Source organism: Eptatretus burgeri, chromosome 11 (assembly GCF_056783735.1).
Source record: "Eptatretus burgeri isolate ZD-2024b chromosome 11, Ebu_testis_v1, whole genome shotgun sequence".
Classification (NCBI taxonomy): Eukaryota; Metazoa; Chordata; class Myxini; order Myxiniformes; family Myxinidae; genus Eptatretus; species Eptatretus burgeri.
The window spans coordinates 5,503,588-5,521,087 of record NC_140971.1 but is presented as its reverse complement, the minus strand read 5'-3'; the positions used below and the strand labels follow the sequence as shown (position 1 = coordinate 5,521,087).

At 47.4% G+C, this 17,500-nt stretch overlaps 1 protein-coding gene across 2 annotated transcripts in view; it reads left to right on the top strand.

Annotated features, from left to right (window-relative positions):
* FIRRM (FIGNL1 interacting regulator of recombination and mitosis) overlaps window positions 1-14,533 on the top strand; it is a 22,190-nt gene extending 7,657 nt beyond the window's left edge. The window contains exons 4-24 of one of the 2 annotated variants that reach the window (XM_085844979.1): window positions 462-548; window positions 720-860; window positions 1,053-1,236; window positions 1,342-1,426; window positions 1,546-1,687; window positions 1,917-2,003; window positions 2,414-2,478; window positions 2,704-2,849; window positions 2,942-3,047; window positions 3,375-3,549; window positions 3,702-3,784; window positions 3,914-3,965; window positions 4,046-4,135; window positions 4,239-4,403; window positions 6,938-7,042; window positions 7,283-7,375; window positions 11,694-11,801; window positions 11,888-11,986; window positions 13,318-13,398; window positions 13,532-13,657; window positions 13,796-14,533. In XM_085844979.1, coding sequence (XP_085701105.1) covers window positions 462-548; window positions 720-860; window positions 1,053-1,236; window positions 1,342-1,426; window positions 1,546-1,687; window positions 1,917-2,003; window positions 2,414-2,478; window positions 2,704-2,849; window positions 2,942-3,047; window positions 3,375-3,549; window positions 3,702-3,784; window positions 3,914-3,965; window positions 4,046-4,135; window positions 4,239-4,403; window positions 6,938-7,042; window positions 7,283-7,375; window positions 11,694-11,801; window positions 11,888-11,986; window positions 13,318-13,398; window positions 13,532-13,657; window positions 13,796-13,951 — 2,376 coding nt within the window. In that variant the 3' untranslated portion in view covers window positions 13,952-14,533. The remainder of the gene's footprint in view (window positions 1-461; window positions 549-719; window positions 861-1,052; window positions 1,237-1,341; window positions 1,427-1,545; window positions 1,688-1,916; window positions 2,004-2,413; window positions 2,479-2,703; window positions 2,850-2,941; window positions 3,048-3,374; window positions 3,550-3,701; window positions 3,785-3,913; window positions 3,966-4,045; window positions 4,136-4,238; window positions 4,404-6,937; window positions 7,043-7,282; window positions 7,376-11,693; window positions 11,802-11,887; window positions 11,987-13,317; window positions 13,399-13,531; window positions 13,658-13,795) is intronic. The other variant, XM_085844978.1, reaches the window with a different exon arrangement.
* The last annotated feature ends 2,967 nt before the right edge of the window (window positions 14,534-17,500 follow it).

Sequence of the window (17,500 nt, the reverse complement as noted above, 5' to 3'; positions counted from 1 at the left end):
CTGAGAATGATTATCGTGTAAATACCACTATGACTGGAAATACTTATCGGCCAAAATGATCCCACTTTATTGTGGGGTCAGCTGAGGAAGGTTTTTTTTTAAAAACTTTTAAATATTTTTTTTTGTCCCAATTCTTGCATTAACCCATCGGCCAGGCCTGACGTTCAACTGGAGCCGATTTGGGAAGAAATGAGTAATTGATTGAAGGTGCCGGTGGTAATTCACCTCCTTCGTGAAACTTTACCTGTAGCGTATACAGTGAGGTTATCTTTAAGGCAAACTATTTGATTTACGACTGTGCTGGAACTTCACGTATCCAGTAAGATCCCGCATGAGTAATCGTTTGTCCAAGAGTAGATTGTAACCAGGTGCAGCACGTGTTACAGTGGAAGCACACCTGTGTTCCATCTTTGCCTCACCAAGGCCTCCCATTAATGTGCTTTCTCTGATCTCTCCTGCAGGTTCCATCGATATTGACTTCCTTGTTACCTGGAATCGGAGAGAGGGGAGATCAGCAGATGGTCAGGCATAACTGTGAAAGTCTCAATGTAGGTTTCAGGTTCCTTAACCCATGAAGCCCTGTTTCCCCCTCCCTCTCTTCCTTTTCTATCAGATTCTATTGACCTCACCTTTCTCCTGATTTTTTTTTTCCATTGCACACCATAGTGCTTCTAAATAAATATCCATTTTGGTTTTGTCCATCTCCCCAAACCTGTCAGACTGTTTCGTCGGCGATTTCGTCCTTGCTGGAGTGCGTCTCCCACACCACGATGTTGCCCGACCCCATTTCTCTCCACATATTCCCTTCATTGCCTTTTCCTGTCCTTGACTCTTTAACTGTCGCATTCCAGCACTGCAAGGTTAGCGATTCTCAGAATGCACGCTCAAACATTGCCATACGACCCAACCCGCCACTACCACAACTCGTTTTCATCATACTCCTCCACGGAGTTTCTCTCACCTCCTTGGTTTTCGCACCGTCGAGGTGATCGATAAATATGCCGTTTTTGCCCTTCTCGTCCATATACGTGCTCCGCGTGCTCGCATACCAGATGAGCGGCGAAGTTTACGGGTCGACCTTGCCCCACGTCTCCGAAGCTTTGAGTTCAGTTTTTCGTTCTTCCTACGCTATCCTTCGTTCTATCCTGGAACTCCTTGATCGCGTGGGATCCGGGGTCGATACGGATGTGGCTGACGTGGTGACCGACGATTTTGGATGCCTTCGAATAGCTGAAAGTACGGTCACTTCCACCCCACGTGTCTATACATTCCGCCGTGCTCTCCCCTCTGCGGACCAAACCTTCTCTAACCCTCGTCTTTCTGGCCTCTCTCTCCCCTTAGTCGTTCACTCTCTCCTGAGGCTGTGCCCATTGGTAGCTGGTCTCAACCCTGCCCTGCACGCCAACACCTGGAGGTTCATTTTAAGGTATTAGCAGTCGCTAAATCTCACCTGTTCACATTATTGTTTTTCTCTTCGGCAGCAGACAGTGGTTCCATGCTTTCCCCATGTGCATTATCCTCCATGACTCTGCTTCCCGTCCTCAGGGCTATTGTGAAGCACAAAAGGGTCGAAGGCCATCTGCTGAATCATGGTGAACTTTGCTCTACACTTGCTTGTGACCTTGATTTGACCTTTTCATCTTGTCTGCAGCTTGCTACACAAGTCTCTGTGAGCAAGAAGCCTCCGGTATGCATTGTAGGTTCGAATTTTGGTAAAGAGGAAGGATTAATGTAGCACAGTTTACAACTCCCCATCCCTCCCGTCTGTGGAATGATCGGGTATTGGTCGGAGCTTGGTTTGAACTAAAACGTGGGTCAGAATTCTGTTCATTCAGAGATTATGGGGGGGGGGGGAGAGGGGATGTGAGTGGACACGGACGTGTCTGCACCGGAAATGCTTTCCACCTGTGTTTCAGACAGATGTGGACCCAGAGACACGGCTTTTATCTCGTTCCTTCAAGCTGTGTCGTTTTTTGTCCTGCTCCCTCCTGAAGTACACGCAGGTGCTTGTGTGGACGTTCATTGCTCGGAGCCTGTTGCGCGGCTACGCGGGTAACTCTGCCTCACATAATTGGGGCATGATGTGACGTGACGTGCCAAACTTTCAGTGGGAATGCTGTTAACTATGCTCCATGCCATTGTTAATACGATGGAGGCTTCGCCTCCGGCCGACTCACAGATTCACTTCGTACGTTGGAGAGGGGCGTGGTGGGTTCGTGGAGTTGAGAAGCGTTCACCCGACACCCTCGTTCATTATTTTGATCACCTCCTTATTTACATTCTTTTCTCATGCCATGAGGACTCACCCTTAGTGAGTCTTAATTGGTGAACGAGTGGATGAACTGTTTGGTAACACTCGCTGATGATGCGTGTGCGCGACCTGCTCGGTGACTTGCTGTGGATTTCCTTGCAGGAATTTTCTGCTCACCTGGATTCCATGGTGCCGTGTTTGTTCAACATGCATTTACGCTTGTACGAGTGAGTGAACTTTTCTTTCACTTCTTTTGCCACTTCCAGTCACTTTGCTCACTAAGAGGAATCGTGTTAGGATTCATGCAGGAAGTTCGACTGCAGGTCAAACTGTCTGCATTAGGGGTGGAAGTGTTCTCTGTTCTTGCGATGAAGATGGAGTAACTGCTGTTATTAACCACTGAATGCATTTTACTTCCATGACATTCCCTCCACCTCACTGGGCACTCCCAGCAAGTTGCCGCCCAGTCTGGGGGCGGTGTGTAAGCTTGACGAAGAAAGCAACAAGGTGAGAGACGCTGTGTTTGAATCCCTACGGCCTCTTCTGTCAATGCTGATAACCCAGCGGTCCTTCTGCTCCATCGTGCTTGGGACAGACGGTGAGATGTCGACCGCGGAGTAAGCTTGGACCATCACTCACTTCCTTACTGAGGGGGGGGGGGTCAATGCAATGCATTTTGCTTGCTTTTAGGTGTCCCTCAAGAGCTGCGTCTCGCACACTGCCTGTTGGTGACAGACATCATGAATGTATTGATGTCGTGTCCGCAAGAGCACACATCCTGGCTGGATGGGAACAGGTGAGAGCTGGATAGTGTCTAACCGTGGGATGTGGGGATGATAAAAATACATTCTCCCATGCAAGGAACTTAAACGCAAGAAGAGGCCATTAGGCCCATCAAGCATGTTGCAAAGATTGCCAACCTATGGCTGCTTGTTTGTGCTCTATTCTTTTTAAAGTCTTTCTTTCATACGACTCAGTCGGGGTTTGATCTGCCGGCCGACTTCGCAGATCAGGAGTGGATGCTCCAACCATTGCACCATGAATGGATGTGAGGGATTGGGGATTGGGGGTTGGAGTGCGATGCAGTGTAAACAAACATGGCGATCTCTTCCCCCCCTCCCAGCATTCCCATCCTCGATTGCCTTCTGTCGGCAGTAGCTGGTATTTGGCCAGAATTGGCTCTGCCCATCGGGCGTCCGGTATCTCACAACTCCTTTCCCCTCCCACTGTACGACCTTCTGCTCGTCAGAGCTTCAGCATTTATCAGCAATCTCATTGACAGCTATCTCCCTGCTCTGGTAAGCAGCAACAATGGCTCTCCTCACTTTCAGCTATTTCATTTAACCTTCCTTTTTATGTTTTCCATATTCGCTCGAAGCTCCTCGTTTGTGAACCCCAGATCAACCTCTAATCTCCTCTTCCTTCACCCCCTCCGTTGAAACCTCACTAGGAACATAGTCTTATCGTCTCCATTTTCTCTCAAGATATCAACTCCTCTCTACTGGCCATCGATCTCTGGTGCTACGTCGCACGGTGAGCGATTTGTGAGCAATAGAACACAATGCCTCTTTGTACCATTTGATCTACAGCTTTACTGGCTCTCTTCGAGCCCATGTCGTGGCTTGCCTAATAACCATAGTTTACTTTCTGTGTGTGTTTCAGACTCGGTCCAGTGGAGCTCTGTGCTCATTATGTATCTCTGCTGCTTCCATTGGTAAACCTCACCTTCCACATCCCTCCTGTAAATCCACAGCTCCCTCCTCTAACTTTTTCCCTCTCTGTCTCTCTCTGCAGATCGGTGAGATTTCGATGCAAGAGCCCAGCCATGCTCTCCTGTCCATTCTGGTGCAAAGGCTCTTCAGCTTTCTCCCTGCTGAACACCAGGTCTTGCTCATGGTTTCTTTCATCATGTTTGAAACCTTTATCGTGTTGCTCATATCTCTCACTCTCCAACTTTTTTTTTTCCCTTCCCACTGCTACCCTGAAGGTAAAGCTTCTTACTGAGCTTCCCCCAGGCCCAAGTAGCCTGCCTCTCTGCTCTGTGCTCTTAGCGGCGTCGGGTCCCAAACAACCCTGCATCCAGTCCGTTTGCCATTTCTTTGACACTGCTCTGCCTGCTTGTCGATGGCAGGAAGGCATCAGTCATGGCACGGTGAGGATTGCATCTCGCATCCCATTTCCATAAAATCCATGAAACTGCACCCATTAGTTTTTGTTTATTCTCCCTTTGGTGTTAAGTGTGGTGAGAGAAAAAAAACGGCACCATTGTTTTTGATATTGACTGTGTTTGAATGGTCGAACAGTGTTAGTATGTTCCTCTATATGTCCATGTGTGTTGTGTTGTAGCTCCACGACGAGCCTTAGATCATGTTTAAAAATAAAATAATAAAATAAGGAGCTACTCGACAACCCCACCTCTCTGAAAAGTTCCGAAATGGGGAAGACCGAAGCCTTCTGAAAGAGAGCGCGTCTCACCCTCCATCCATGGAAGAGATTCTTGAAGCAATCGGACCAGATGGTATTCCTGCAAAGATCCAGAATTACAGGAGCAAGGAGCTCATCAAAAAGGTCTCTCTCCTATCCATTCTGTTTCAAGCGTTGGGTGGCAACAACTGCTTTCTTTGAGCCTATCTGTATTTGGGGAAAAAGGTGCCACGGGATTTCAAAATCCAAGCAGTCTCCACGCGGAAGTGAAAGGCGTCAAAACGTACCTGCAGAAATTACGGAGGAATAAGCTTCGTTTCCATTCCAGGAAAAATTGTTACAAGATTCCTGCTGAATTGCCGACTGTATGGCATTGTCCTTGGAATCCTTCCCGAATCCCATTGTGGCTTCTGAGCTTCCAGGGATATTTCACATGTGGTTTTCTCAAACAAATACAAACAGCGTCAAGGCCGTATACGCTGTTCATCAATCTCGCCAAAGCCTTTGACGGTGTAACTCGACCTGGGGTGTGACGAACACTTTCAAAGTTGGGTTGTACTAGCAAGTTTGATTCTATAACCACGACATCATGGAATGACAGGCCGTGTCTGCGCTAGTGGTGAGATGTAACATGGTTTTGCTGTTACCAGCGGCGTGAAGGAAGGATAGTGTCATGGCTCCCACACTCTTCAACGTTTTATTTGCTGCGATGCTGGAATAATCCACTAGAGATGTGCCTCCTCGTACTTCCATCAGATTCCACACTGGAAACCTCTAACTTCTCTTCAGACTCTGCCTCCAGAAAAGGGAGGCAGGAGACAAGAGGGGTGGGAGAGCGAAGGACAAAACAGTGGGGAACAGAGACATCAGGAGATGTCCAAACGGTCCTTTCGGAGAGACACTGTGAGAGTGTGAGATTTGTCACGATTGAGACATGTTCCACGTGTTTGACCAGTTTGTGATCAGATTTTCAGAGAGCGAGGAAGCTACTGCTTGCCGGTCTGAGGGACGACAGATGGTACGGCAGAGGGTGGAGTCATCAGCAAAGAAATAGAGGATTTTCCAGATCATTGACGAAAACCAGATCGGAGAGATCATTGATGAAAACCAGCCTTGAGTGGAAACCTTTCCTCTCTGCTCCATCTTCAGAATTGGGTGGTAGGACAAAATCACCAACAACGAAGTCCTTGAAAGTGCATGGCTTAAGAACCTGGAAGTCATTCTGCAAACGATACACCGAGATGGACTAGACATGTGTACCGCATAGATGAATGACCACCAGATTCCTAAGCAGATCCTCCATGAGGAAGTGGTTAGCAGCAAAAGACATTAGGATGGTCAGTACAAGCATTACACGGACACACTCGAAGAGCCTGAAAAACCAAAATGTCAAGCAACACCCTTGGGAGAAACTTACAGCTTCTTTCAAATGCAGCACAAGGATGCAGGGTAGCATCATTGGCTGAGAGTGCGGCTGTGCCGCTGATGCAGTGCCCTCAAAAGGTTGTCAGGAATATTGAATTTGTTCACGGTGCCGGCGATAACTCTTCAACTCCTCGCGAAGGACACCATGGCATCTTTAACATCCATCTGTGGGATTGGCACACACATTGATGAATCGCTTTGCCTCTGAAAGACCGGGATGACAGTTTATAGCTGGGTCTGAATTCAAACTCAGGCTTAATAGCTGAGAGGTGAGTGTGCATACCTCCAGGCCATTCTATCAACCCTTAACTTGCAGATGATAGGCCAAGATGTAGATACGCTGGGGCCGATGTACAACTCTGAAGAGTAGCTGCGTCAGGCTCGTAAGGCAAAATGATTGTTCGAGCAGCTCTCAAAAATGCCATCCATGTCTTGGACGGCATTGCCGATCACACATTGAACTCTTCAGCCACGAGAAGACCCAAAAGAGACCAAACCAAGCCATTGGTACCTAGTACATACTCAAAACTGATACGTCAAAGAAGAATGTGTACAATGGATCCACATTTTGGGTTGATGACCATTAAAACAGTCATGTCATCTCATTAAATAATCAGCATCACCAACTTGGTGGTGACATTGGGCTTACAAAGACACACTGATAGGCCATAACATTGGCATTCATTTGGACGTGCAAGACCATAGTGCCAGATTAAGTCATGTTGATTTGAAATTTTCAAATTTTTTTTTTCTCTGCTCATCTTGTTTCCACAAGGAATGTAAACACACCCCTATCCCACCCCTCCCCTCTCCTCCCATTCCCTATCCCACATAAAGCAAGCCATTGCGATACAGTTCCTGGAGCGACTTTGCTTGTCATCTGCTCTGGAAATGTCACAGCTAACTCGGCTCACTGAAGTTCTCCACACACTCATTAACCAGGTATTTGTTTACCTTTTCGAGCTGTCTTGTGCTTTTAGCATTAAGTTAGTCGTCGGTACATAAGGCTAAACCTTGGCTTAAAAGCAGCTACTATGGGATGGTTACATTGCAAAACAACCAACTTTACCTGTGAGGATATATTGTGCAGAAATATAGTTCATTATAACTCCCCCCCCCCAATTGAATAAAAGTTGATTTATAAACCCTAACCCCAACCCCACCCCTGCAATCCCCTAAAAGCTTCCAGATGAGGTGCCAGAAGAAGTTGCTTGTGCCCTGTTGGCTCTCTCATCTCATCTGGTCCATCGTTTGTCCAACTCCTGCCTTTCAAAGGTACGTCCAGACACTGCCATGAAGACTGAAGACACAGTTCTCAAGGCGACGATTTCCTTGTTTGTTGATTGATGGATTTCTTGGATTTTTGTTTGTACTGTTGGACATGAAATGTATATGCCTTGCTGGGTTTGCACTTCCACCTCCATACGATGGGTGCTTTGCTCCCTCCCTGAACATTCTCATACGTTTGGGGTTCGTGACACCGGGATGTTCGGATAAGCTGAGTCTGCTTCCAAACTTTCCTTACACATTGCTGGCTCTCTTTCCCAATTGTCATTTACAAACTTTGCTTTGTAGGGTTCATGTTTAGGTTTTGAGGTTTTTTGCACGCCGAGTCGATGCTCCTGGAGGAAATAGAACACACAACGGACCAGGAAGTAACAGAACAAAAACAGCAGATTAGATATCTGCAATAACAAAGCGATCACCAAGGGTAAGCCTCCCATGGCTTACCCTTGGCGATCGCCCGTGACATACCCTTGGCCCGTGATCCAATTATGGCATTTTTTTTTTTCAGACTGCCATTTGACCTTGACCTTTAACCCGGAGGGGTATTATGTAAATTGTTAAAATGCTCCTTGCTCAAGGCTGTCATTCCGATTGAACAAACCTCAGTCGAGTTTTGGTGATCAATGTTAAAATGTCTAATTGGGTCATGTCCTTAATTAGGTCAAGGTCAAATGTCAACCCCACGTACTTTTTTATTCCCATTATTGATGCAAAATTTCATTTTGAAAGTCCCGGTCTGCTCCAGCTTGGACATTGGAAGCAAAAAAAACAACCAAGATGGTGGTTTCGTTCTCCTTTGGGGTATAAACAAAACTCTGGGGTACCATTAGAAATTGGGGGCACTAATTGTAGAAACAAACCCAAAACAAGTATAAGCTGCTCTCCCCTCATCCTACAGGGGGAGGGGGTAGAAACGCCAACAGGGTAGAGGGAGATCTGGAGGAAGGAAGGACACTGGGAATAACGAGAGCAAGGGGAGGGGAAACACGACACGGGGTGAATAAGCTGGGTACAGGCACAAACTCTCAATCATGGAAGTGTAAAGGAAAATTGGGGAAGAAACAGAAATGGACCAAAATATATATATGGGGATGGTTAATGTTGTTCTTCCTTCGGCTGCTCCCGTTAGGGGTCGCCACAGCGGATCATCCGTTATGATCCGCATACTGATTTGGCACAGGTTTTACGCCGGATGCCCTTCCTGACGCAACCCTGGTCACCTCTTATGACACAGGGATATGGATTGGGTTTCGCCATGATTCCAGGCTGCCCTACACCCTCTCATAGCGCAGCCCAGTGCAGAGCTCCCGTCCTCAAGCGATCCTCCAACCCAAGCCTCCGAGTAGCCGGATTACAGGCGAACGCCACTACGCCCGGTATATATGGGGGGGATGGTTAATGAGGGTGGAAAAAGATCATGGTTTTGGATAGGGGACAATCTGACATGGTAGTGAACAGCTGTCTGGAAGATTTTGAGGGAAGAATGAGATCGACGAGGATGTGGAAATTGGTTCCACATGTGAGAAGAAGAGGAACAAATGAGTGGAGGTGGGCAATGTTCCTGTATTTAGGTACTTTCACCAGAAGGGGGTTGATTGATGGTGGACCGTGCGAATCCTACAGATAACTTGGGGGGGGGGAGGGGGACATAGTACGGAGAGGGGCAGAAGGTGCAAGACCAGAAAGGAGGTGGAAAACGACAGAGACCACCGACCTGTCTGCGATGGGAAAGTGATAGGCCCATATACTCAGCTTCATCATGGGATATTCCAATGATCTTGAAGGCCTGGGTTTCCGTGACAGATTAGCCGTGACATCACACATGGAAGTAGACCACCAGATCCGTACTGTGTACAGGTTGCATTGCGGTACGGTTTAACTCAAATGGTGAATAATTTTCAATTTTCCGCAAATATGCCGAGTCGATGCGTCCTTGGTGGTTGTAGTAATCCAAACCGAGATGGCTTCATACAACACCAATGGCCGAAACACCTTAACTTTGCCAGAAATTGGACGAGGTTTGTCTGAAATACCTGAGTGTGGATCGGGCCGAGAAAATGTTTGTTTTTGTGCTCGGAGCATGTTATGGAACAACAGAGATGGCTCGATCTTGTGGTTATCCACCACGATTGAGAGATGGCGCCATCCCCACAATTAAGTGGAAGAAACGGCTGTTGCTCGAAACTGTAACACCATCTCTACCCAAGTACCGACACATACATGTACACGGGCGATTTTAAAGATGAATCAAACACTTCTTGCCATTGCCTGGCAGTTACCACAATACAAGAACACTGGAAAAAATAATTATTCATTATCAACATAAATTTCTACAAATCAAATGAACCACCGTCTGTAGTGGAGAGAAAGTATGTACGTAACATCTCCTCCAAGAGGATCGAACTGAGGATGCTAAAACTTTCAGGCTTCTACCTCCACCATTCCTGGATCAGCCATCACCCAAAAATACCCACCACCATTCACCGTCCCCCCCACAATCATCACCACAATTCCTCACCCCCTCCCACCCCCCTCCACAATAGCCATCCACTGGGGAGGAACATCGACACCTCACGGACATGACTGTGGGACACGGCACGGACACAAATGGCGTCCGGGAAAAGTATGAAACGGGACGATCCCATAACATACAAGATACCGGGTCAGCCTGCGACGTTGGGACAAAGCATTTGCCACCCATTTTGTCCACGATATCTGATTTGTGCTGTGTGGTGCTCGTGCTGTCAGGCGATGATGGGTAATTCCGCTGGAGTAATTATGATGGGTAATAAACCAATTTATCAATTAATACAAAATTCCTCTCTAATAAACCGTTAATTGAATGGAAAATCAAACCCCACCGAGCTGAAGTGACCAGCATTTTCGTCTTCACGATCACTTCCGCCACCTTCATATTCGGCTCCACAATTCCCCCGAAAGCGTTTCCATTACTAATTTTGTCTCCAATAGTTCCTTCAAAATCCCACTGATCAGTTTCAACATTCTGAGAACCATCAGTGTTGCTAATGACGGTGGAATTGGTATCCTAGCTCAACCTGCACTGTTTCTCCATGTAAACCGCAGTTCGGATGAAGAGTCCGGGGCTTCTTTTCGACACTTGAAATGGAAAAAAAAAAAGTTTTTCCCCGACTTCAAACTAGACCATGACTAGTGATTCTGTGGTTTTTTGATTTTACACATCTTGAGGTGTGAAAAGTGAGATGTTTGTTAGTGATTGAAAATTGCACTTGTGGAGGTGAAAGATAAATCTAATCAGATTATGTAATGGAGAGAGTGACAGTATGACACGCCCCTTCCAAATGTTGAGATACACCTCGAGTTGTATAATGGAATGACAGCCCCAGCCAAACCATCTATGGGTGTGAATGGGGAGCGGGTCCAAGTGACATTGGTCTCGATGTGAATTTCTCTCCTAGCTCTCTCTCTCTGGATTAGCAGATGCACAGAGAGGTCTCACCGTGACGAGGGGTGTGGGGGAAGGGTTTTCCGTAATTTTGGTTTTACAGTATATGAAAATGAAGACAAAAATCTTGACCTTGAAGTGTAATAGGTTGGAGAGAGAGAGAGGGACAGACAGACAGACAGACACACAGATATACATATACATACACACACACACCCTTCAGAAAGTATTCACACCCCTCCATTGTTTTGACATTTTGTTGTGTTACAGCCTGAATTTAAAAACGGAGTAAACTTGAAAAAAAAAGTAACTTTAATTTGTAAACGTTTCTAAAAACATGTTTTCACTTTGTCATAATGGGGTATATGATGTAGATCAACGACAAAAAATTAAAATTTCATCCATTTGAAATTCAGGCTGAAACACAACAAAATGTGATGTCAAGGGGTGTGAATAGTTTCTGAAGGCACTGTATGTATAGATCATCATCATCATCATCATCATCATCATCATCGTACATGCAGTCACCATTATTTAGAATAGATGGAGATAGACCATCCATATAAACAAGACATGGCAGATATATATTCCCAAGGTACTGGCGGAAAGGGGAGAGGGGGTGGCAGTTGACATAGGGATAAATGAGAGAGGGAGTTTGATGTAGATCTCCACCAGCATGTTGAAGTGGTACACATAGAATAACCGGATGGGGAGACCAGCCAATCGGGGATATCTAGTGAAAGAAAAGTTTCTCTGAAGATGGACAAAATCTCAGGATCAGGCAGCAAAGCTTCAATGAACGATCTGATGCAGTACCCCACCACCGCTCCATGTTTAAATTTCCCTTCCACTAATTTATTTATTTCTCACCCATGCCCTCAGCTCCTAAAACTTATACCAAAAGCCTCAAACCATCCCTGGATGCCTCGTTTTGCTGCCCCCTCCTTTCTTTGTGCAATGGGAATGGGACACGACGATCCACAAAGAAAGGTAGCGCCCCTTACTCCTTCCCATTCCACATGGTGAAGTTTGACCACTTTTCTTTATTTCCTGATCATGATTGTTCTTTTTAACAGCTTCCCAAAGAATTTCCTGCCATTTTCCACTCTCTACTGTCCGACAACTCCTGCATTCTGCACTTGCTTGCTCTCCAGGCTTTTGCCCACTTTGCTGAGGTAAGAAGCCCACCACATAAATCATTAACACGAGCAGGGACCTGTGGAACATCCGCACAATGTAAAATGTGACATGGCGTCCTCAACCTCCACCTCCCAACCCCAAGTCCTCACCTTCCCACTCCCAACCCCAAGGCGTCAAACCCCTCCCTTCTCCAAGCCTTAAAACCCCCTCTCCACCCCCCTGCTGCACCACAACTCAACCCTTTCCCTCTCCCCCCCCCCACCACCACCTTAAGTCCTCACACTATCCTAAAGCCTCAAGCTCCCCTTGCAACTCTATCCCATCTTTGCTCCCTCCCCCCCCCCCACCCCAACTCTGTGCTCCTCTCCTCACCTTCCTCACACTCATAAAAGCAAATGGGCATTCCCACATCAAAACAGCAGAATATTTCATGCTTTCCCCTCCCCCATCATGCTATCCGCGACTTCACAGAAACCCGTCACGGTCACCTGTCCAACTCTCAATCCCGTGAGATTGTAACTCTCAAGTCACCATGAGCTTGCTAATTGTGCGAATAAATGACCCAAAACCAATTATCTTCTTCCCGATAAACATATATATATATATATACAGCTCGTTAAAAGTAAATAATGACATGTTCCTTTCACATTGTCGTGAGATTCCCGGAAGTCCTCAACATAGATCTAAATTTTGTGGCTTTTATGGTCCCTGGTCGAGTCGTTCAAGAGAAAATGGTCAGAAATAATAGCAAGGACCTACATAACCTCCACTATAAAAGCCCTGCTTGAGAGAACGCCACATAGTTATTTGGGTGGTGTATCGACAGCAAAACGCTGCCTCGATCGCCGAAGCTGATCTTCACAAGGCCCGTGACGCCAATCGGCTCAAAATCCTTTCAACCGTCGCCTTGGTCGTTTTACACCGAAGGGAAAACTTGTGGGGAGGTAATGATTATAAATATGACAGCTCTGAAGATGTCTGGCTTCGCATAGCAGTAAACACCAACATGGTGGCCGTATGATTTTTCAGGTTGAAATTGTGGATGGAGGAAGGTGAACTGTCCAACTGGTGGTTGATCGATGGACTGACGGATGCACGTACGCACGCACAGGGCCTTTTATAGTGTAGATGTATCTAAAATCCCAGATATTGACCATATTGTCTTGCTGATGACGTCATGAGGGAAGACTGCTTTGTTAACTTGTGAAAATACACGTGATCAATGGACGTGACGTCATCTGGGTGGTGATCTCCGGTCACCCGCGAAGATGCCAGCCAAGAAATCCCGAACATCTCCCCGCCCTTCTCATTCCCGATCTCTAATTTCACCTCTCCCCTCTTCCTTTCTCTCTCCATATCATCCTAGGTCACATCCGAAGCAGAAATTGTCCCCCAATGCCTTGGGTCAGAGGAAGTCAAGGCAGAGGTCGTAACATTCATCAGTAAGGTATGGATCAGGGTTTTCGGCCGAACTAATCAAAATGACCTCGGTGAGGACGAGTGCATCGGTGTGTGACTTTTTCTAATCAGGGAGCTCTGTCCCCTCGTTTCTTTCACCACTTTCCCTCCATTTCCTGCAGCGCTGGCCCAGCCTGCATGGCGAAACCCATGAGAGTGATAACGAGTTGGAAGGAAACCGAACAGAGCCTGAAACCGTGTGGAGGTTGAAGAAGGAACAAGAGATGCTCCAAGAGCTGAGGATGGAGGTGTGGAGAAGACTTCACAGCATATCTTGTTTGAGCACGTCGTCAAGACTCCCTTTACATTTATCTTGCAGTAAAATAAATAAAGTCCACCGCTTACAAACCCGCCCTCCCATCTCATGCACCCCGTCCTCTTTCCAGCGTGCACACCCCAGGCTCATCTCCTCCCTGGAAAAGCTCGAACACGGATTGGAGGATTTGAGTCGGATGACTCGAGATCACGCCCCGGCCTGGTTGATTGACAGACTCAAGGCTGTTGCCGTAACGATTGAAAAGATGTTGTCTCCAAGCTCGTAGCTTTTGGCACGTGCAGTTTGTACACGTGTTTCCAATGGCTGAACTTCCACCATGTTTTATTTTGTTTGTGTGCAAAACGTATATCCATGAAGTCTGGTACAACGAACTGGTTTGGCCACAGGGAGGGGGGGGGGGGTTCCGTGGCTCAGGAGCTGTGGACTCGGGCTAGTACTCGAGGTTACGAAGTTTTGGGCAATCTGGCTCTGATCTTGTGGGCCATGAGATTGACGGTCTAATTTATACAACTTGTGGCCCCTTTGGGTCATTTTGATCAAAATGTCCATCCGGAGTGAGAAGATATTGGTAACGAGGGTCAGGCCCATTTAGCATCATGCCTGGATGTGATCATGGGTTCAAATTCCACATACCGTGTTGATTTGTCCATCGTCTCATCCTTGTAGTTCCCATATAAGTAATTTTATACGAGTGTAAAAATGTAACTATTTCGAATGCAGTCTTAACCCAGAATGTCTATAATCTAAATGGTCCTGATAAGTTTTTCTTGTACAGTCAAGTTCTGGGACATGAATTAAATGAACGTTGGCTTTTAGATTTCAAAATAAATATTAATTTATTTATGAACTTCAGGATGTCTCAGAAGTCTGGACCCATTGGAGAAAAAACAAATACACAACTTGCACAATTCATTTCCCTCGGGGTTCTTCTGGAAACGTTCAACACCAGCTCCACCTTAATTAAGCTTGGTGTTGGCATAATGGTTGATGTGCTTGGTTAAGATCCTTGGGTCTTGAGTTCAAGCCTCTCTCGGGCTGTTTAATATATATATATATATATATATATATATATATATATATATATATATATATATATATATATATATATATATATATATATATATATATTTTGTATACCTTGTCGTGGCTCGTATGAGAGCAAACGCACAGCAAGGGGGGGGGGGGCGCAAGAGATGAGAGGGGTGGGAGAGGGAACGACAAAACAGTGGGGAACAGAGACATTAGATCTGTGGAAGGGAGAGGGATGGAGCGAGGAACATGGGGAATACAAGATGGACATTACAGGGACTTTCAGGAAGGAAGGCAGGGAATTTGAAGGAGGTGGGTTTGGGGTGGATTAACAGGGGTAGGAAAGATTGAGGATTTGGATGGGGAACGATAAGAGGTGGTGGTGAACAGGTGTTTTGAAGGCCTGGAGGGAAGAATGGGATTGAAGAGAGTGAGGGAGTTTATTCCAAAGGCGGGGAAAAAAGAGGAATGAAGGTGAGCAGTGATTTTGGTAGTTTTACCAGAAGGGGGTTGCTGGCAGACCTTGAGCACCCTGTGGAAATACGGGGGGGGGGGATCGCAGACAACGGGGGGGGGGGGAGGCGAGACTGGAGAGGAGATGGTAGAAGACAGAAAGACCACCGACCTGCCTGCGGCGAGAGGTCCAAAGACTCATCCTCACCGCGGGAGATACCAATGATCCTAAATACCTTGGTTTCCACAGTGTGGTCGAGAATTGTGAGAGGCAGGAGCACCAGCCCAGAGGGGGGAGCAGTACTCCATCAGGCTGCGGACGAAAGCTTTGTATGTGGTCAGGAGCTCAGGTGGGCCGAGGAAGGACTTTGCATGGTGGAGGATTCCCAGTCGACGACTGGCTTTGGAGGCAAAGTTTGAAATGTGGCTTTCCCAGGAAAGATCATGGCAGATAGTGAGACCCAGAAGCTTGAAAGAAAGGACTAGTTCCAGAGAATTGTTGAGAAAGTAGATGGGGGGGGGGGGTTCAAAACGGTCCTTTCGGAGAGACATTGTGAGAGTGTGAGATTTTTCAGGATTGAAAGACATGTTCCACGTGATGGTCCAGTTTGTGATTTTACCCATATCTGCAGAGAGCGAAGAAGCTTCTGCTTGCCGATCTGAGGGATGACAGATGGTACGGCAGAGGGTGGAGTCATCAGCAAAGAGATAAAGAGGACTTTCCAGAGAGTCGGAGAGATCGTTGAATTAACACCGGGTCGGGTTGACTCAGCCTGTCTTCCTTCCGAGGTCAGCAAAATGAGTACCAGCGTGCTGGCAACAGGGGCGCTGCATCAGCTGCACAACCACACCCCCAGAAAAATGATGCAGCCATAGGCTGCGTACGAATAAATAAGCTTCACATTCTCTTGATTGGTAGAGAGAGCCATCGTGGTTGGTTCATTCCTGAAATATTTAAAACAGATGTTAGAAATATGTTTTTTATCTTTGAAAATAAAATGCCTACACTTCTGGGACACTGCATGTGGATCCAAATGTATGGGTTTTGATTACACAAGGGGCGAAGGACATGGAGGAGCAAAACGACAAAGGACAGTAGGTTCACAAACTCCAAATGGGTAAGGAGGGGTGGACACACATGCAAGGAGGAATAACATAAAAATTAACAATGGCACAGAGAGGAATGGGAAAGAATCCGCGTGTTGAGATGGGGAAGGGCACGAGTTAGTGGTGGGCAGCACATTCGAAAGACGAAAGCAGAACGAGACAACGGACACGGGAGATGATTCTCCAATGAGGAGAATAAGAGAGGAGAGGAATGAGAGGGCAGGAGGAGCAAGGCCAAATACAAGTTTGTATAAAATCGAGATCTCACCATGTTGCTGCTGGTGGGAGAGTGACGGTTCTTGGGAAACTGCTTCCTGTCTGGAGATTCCAAGAGTGTGGGTGGCCTTGATTATAATCACTTCAAGAGGAACAAGGTGGAAAGCAGGAGCACCAGCCGAGAGTGGGACTCCATGGTGCGCCATAAGAAATGGCGTGACGAGCTCGGTGCGGCTCAGGATACCTTCGCTCTTTGGAGAACACCCAGACAGCAAATGGTCTTTGATGCTCGTTTGGCATTTATGGCAGCTCTTCTTCTTTGATTTACATCTTGACATTAACCGCTCAAACAAGCACCGGAATTAGTTAAAAATTTTCTTTATCAACTCGAACACTCAGAATTAAATGACACCAGAAAATCAACAAATGTTAATGGGATCGTTTCTTTACAAATGACTGAATGGAAATTCCAGAAACCAAATGATGACGAAAAGAAAAGATGAAGCATGACACTCGATCACCACACAATCGCCGAAAGGAGAGTGATGCACTCGCGGAGCCAATTGTTTTGACATCGCGGTGAGAGGAGCGAACGGGCACGGCGGGAGGGCGAACGGGCACGGTGGGAGGAGCGGGAGGGCGAACGGGCACGGCGGGAGGGCGAACGGGCACGGCGGGAGGGCGAACGGGCACGGCGGGAGGAGCAGGCACGGCGGGAGGGCGAACGGGCACGGCGGGAGGGCGAACGGGCACGGCGGGAGGGCGAACGGGCACGGCGGGAGGGCGAACGGGCACGGCGGGAGGCGCGAACGGGCACGGCGGGAGGGCGAACGGGCACGGCGGGAGGGCGAGAGCGGGCACGGCGGGAGGGCGAGAGCGGGCACGGCGGGAGGGCGAGAGCGGGCACGGCGGGAGGGCGAATGGGCACGGCGGGAGGAGCGGGAGGAGCGGGCACGGCGAGAGGGCGAACGGGCACGGCGGGAGGGCGAACGGGCCATGTGGGAATCTG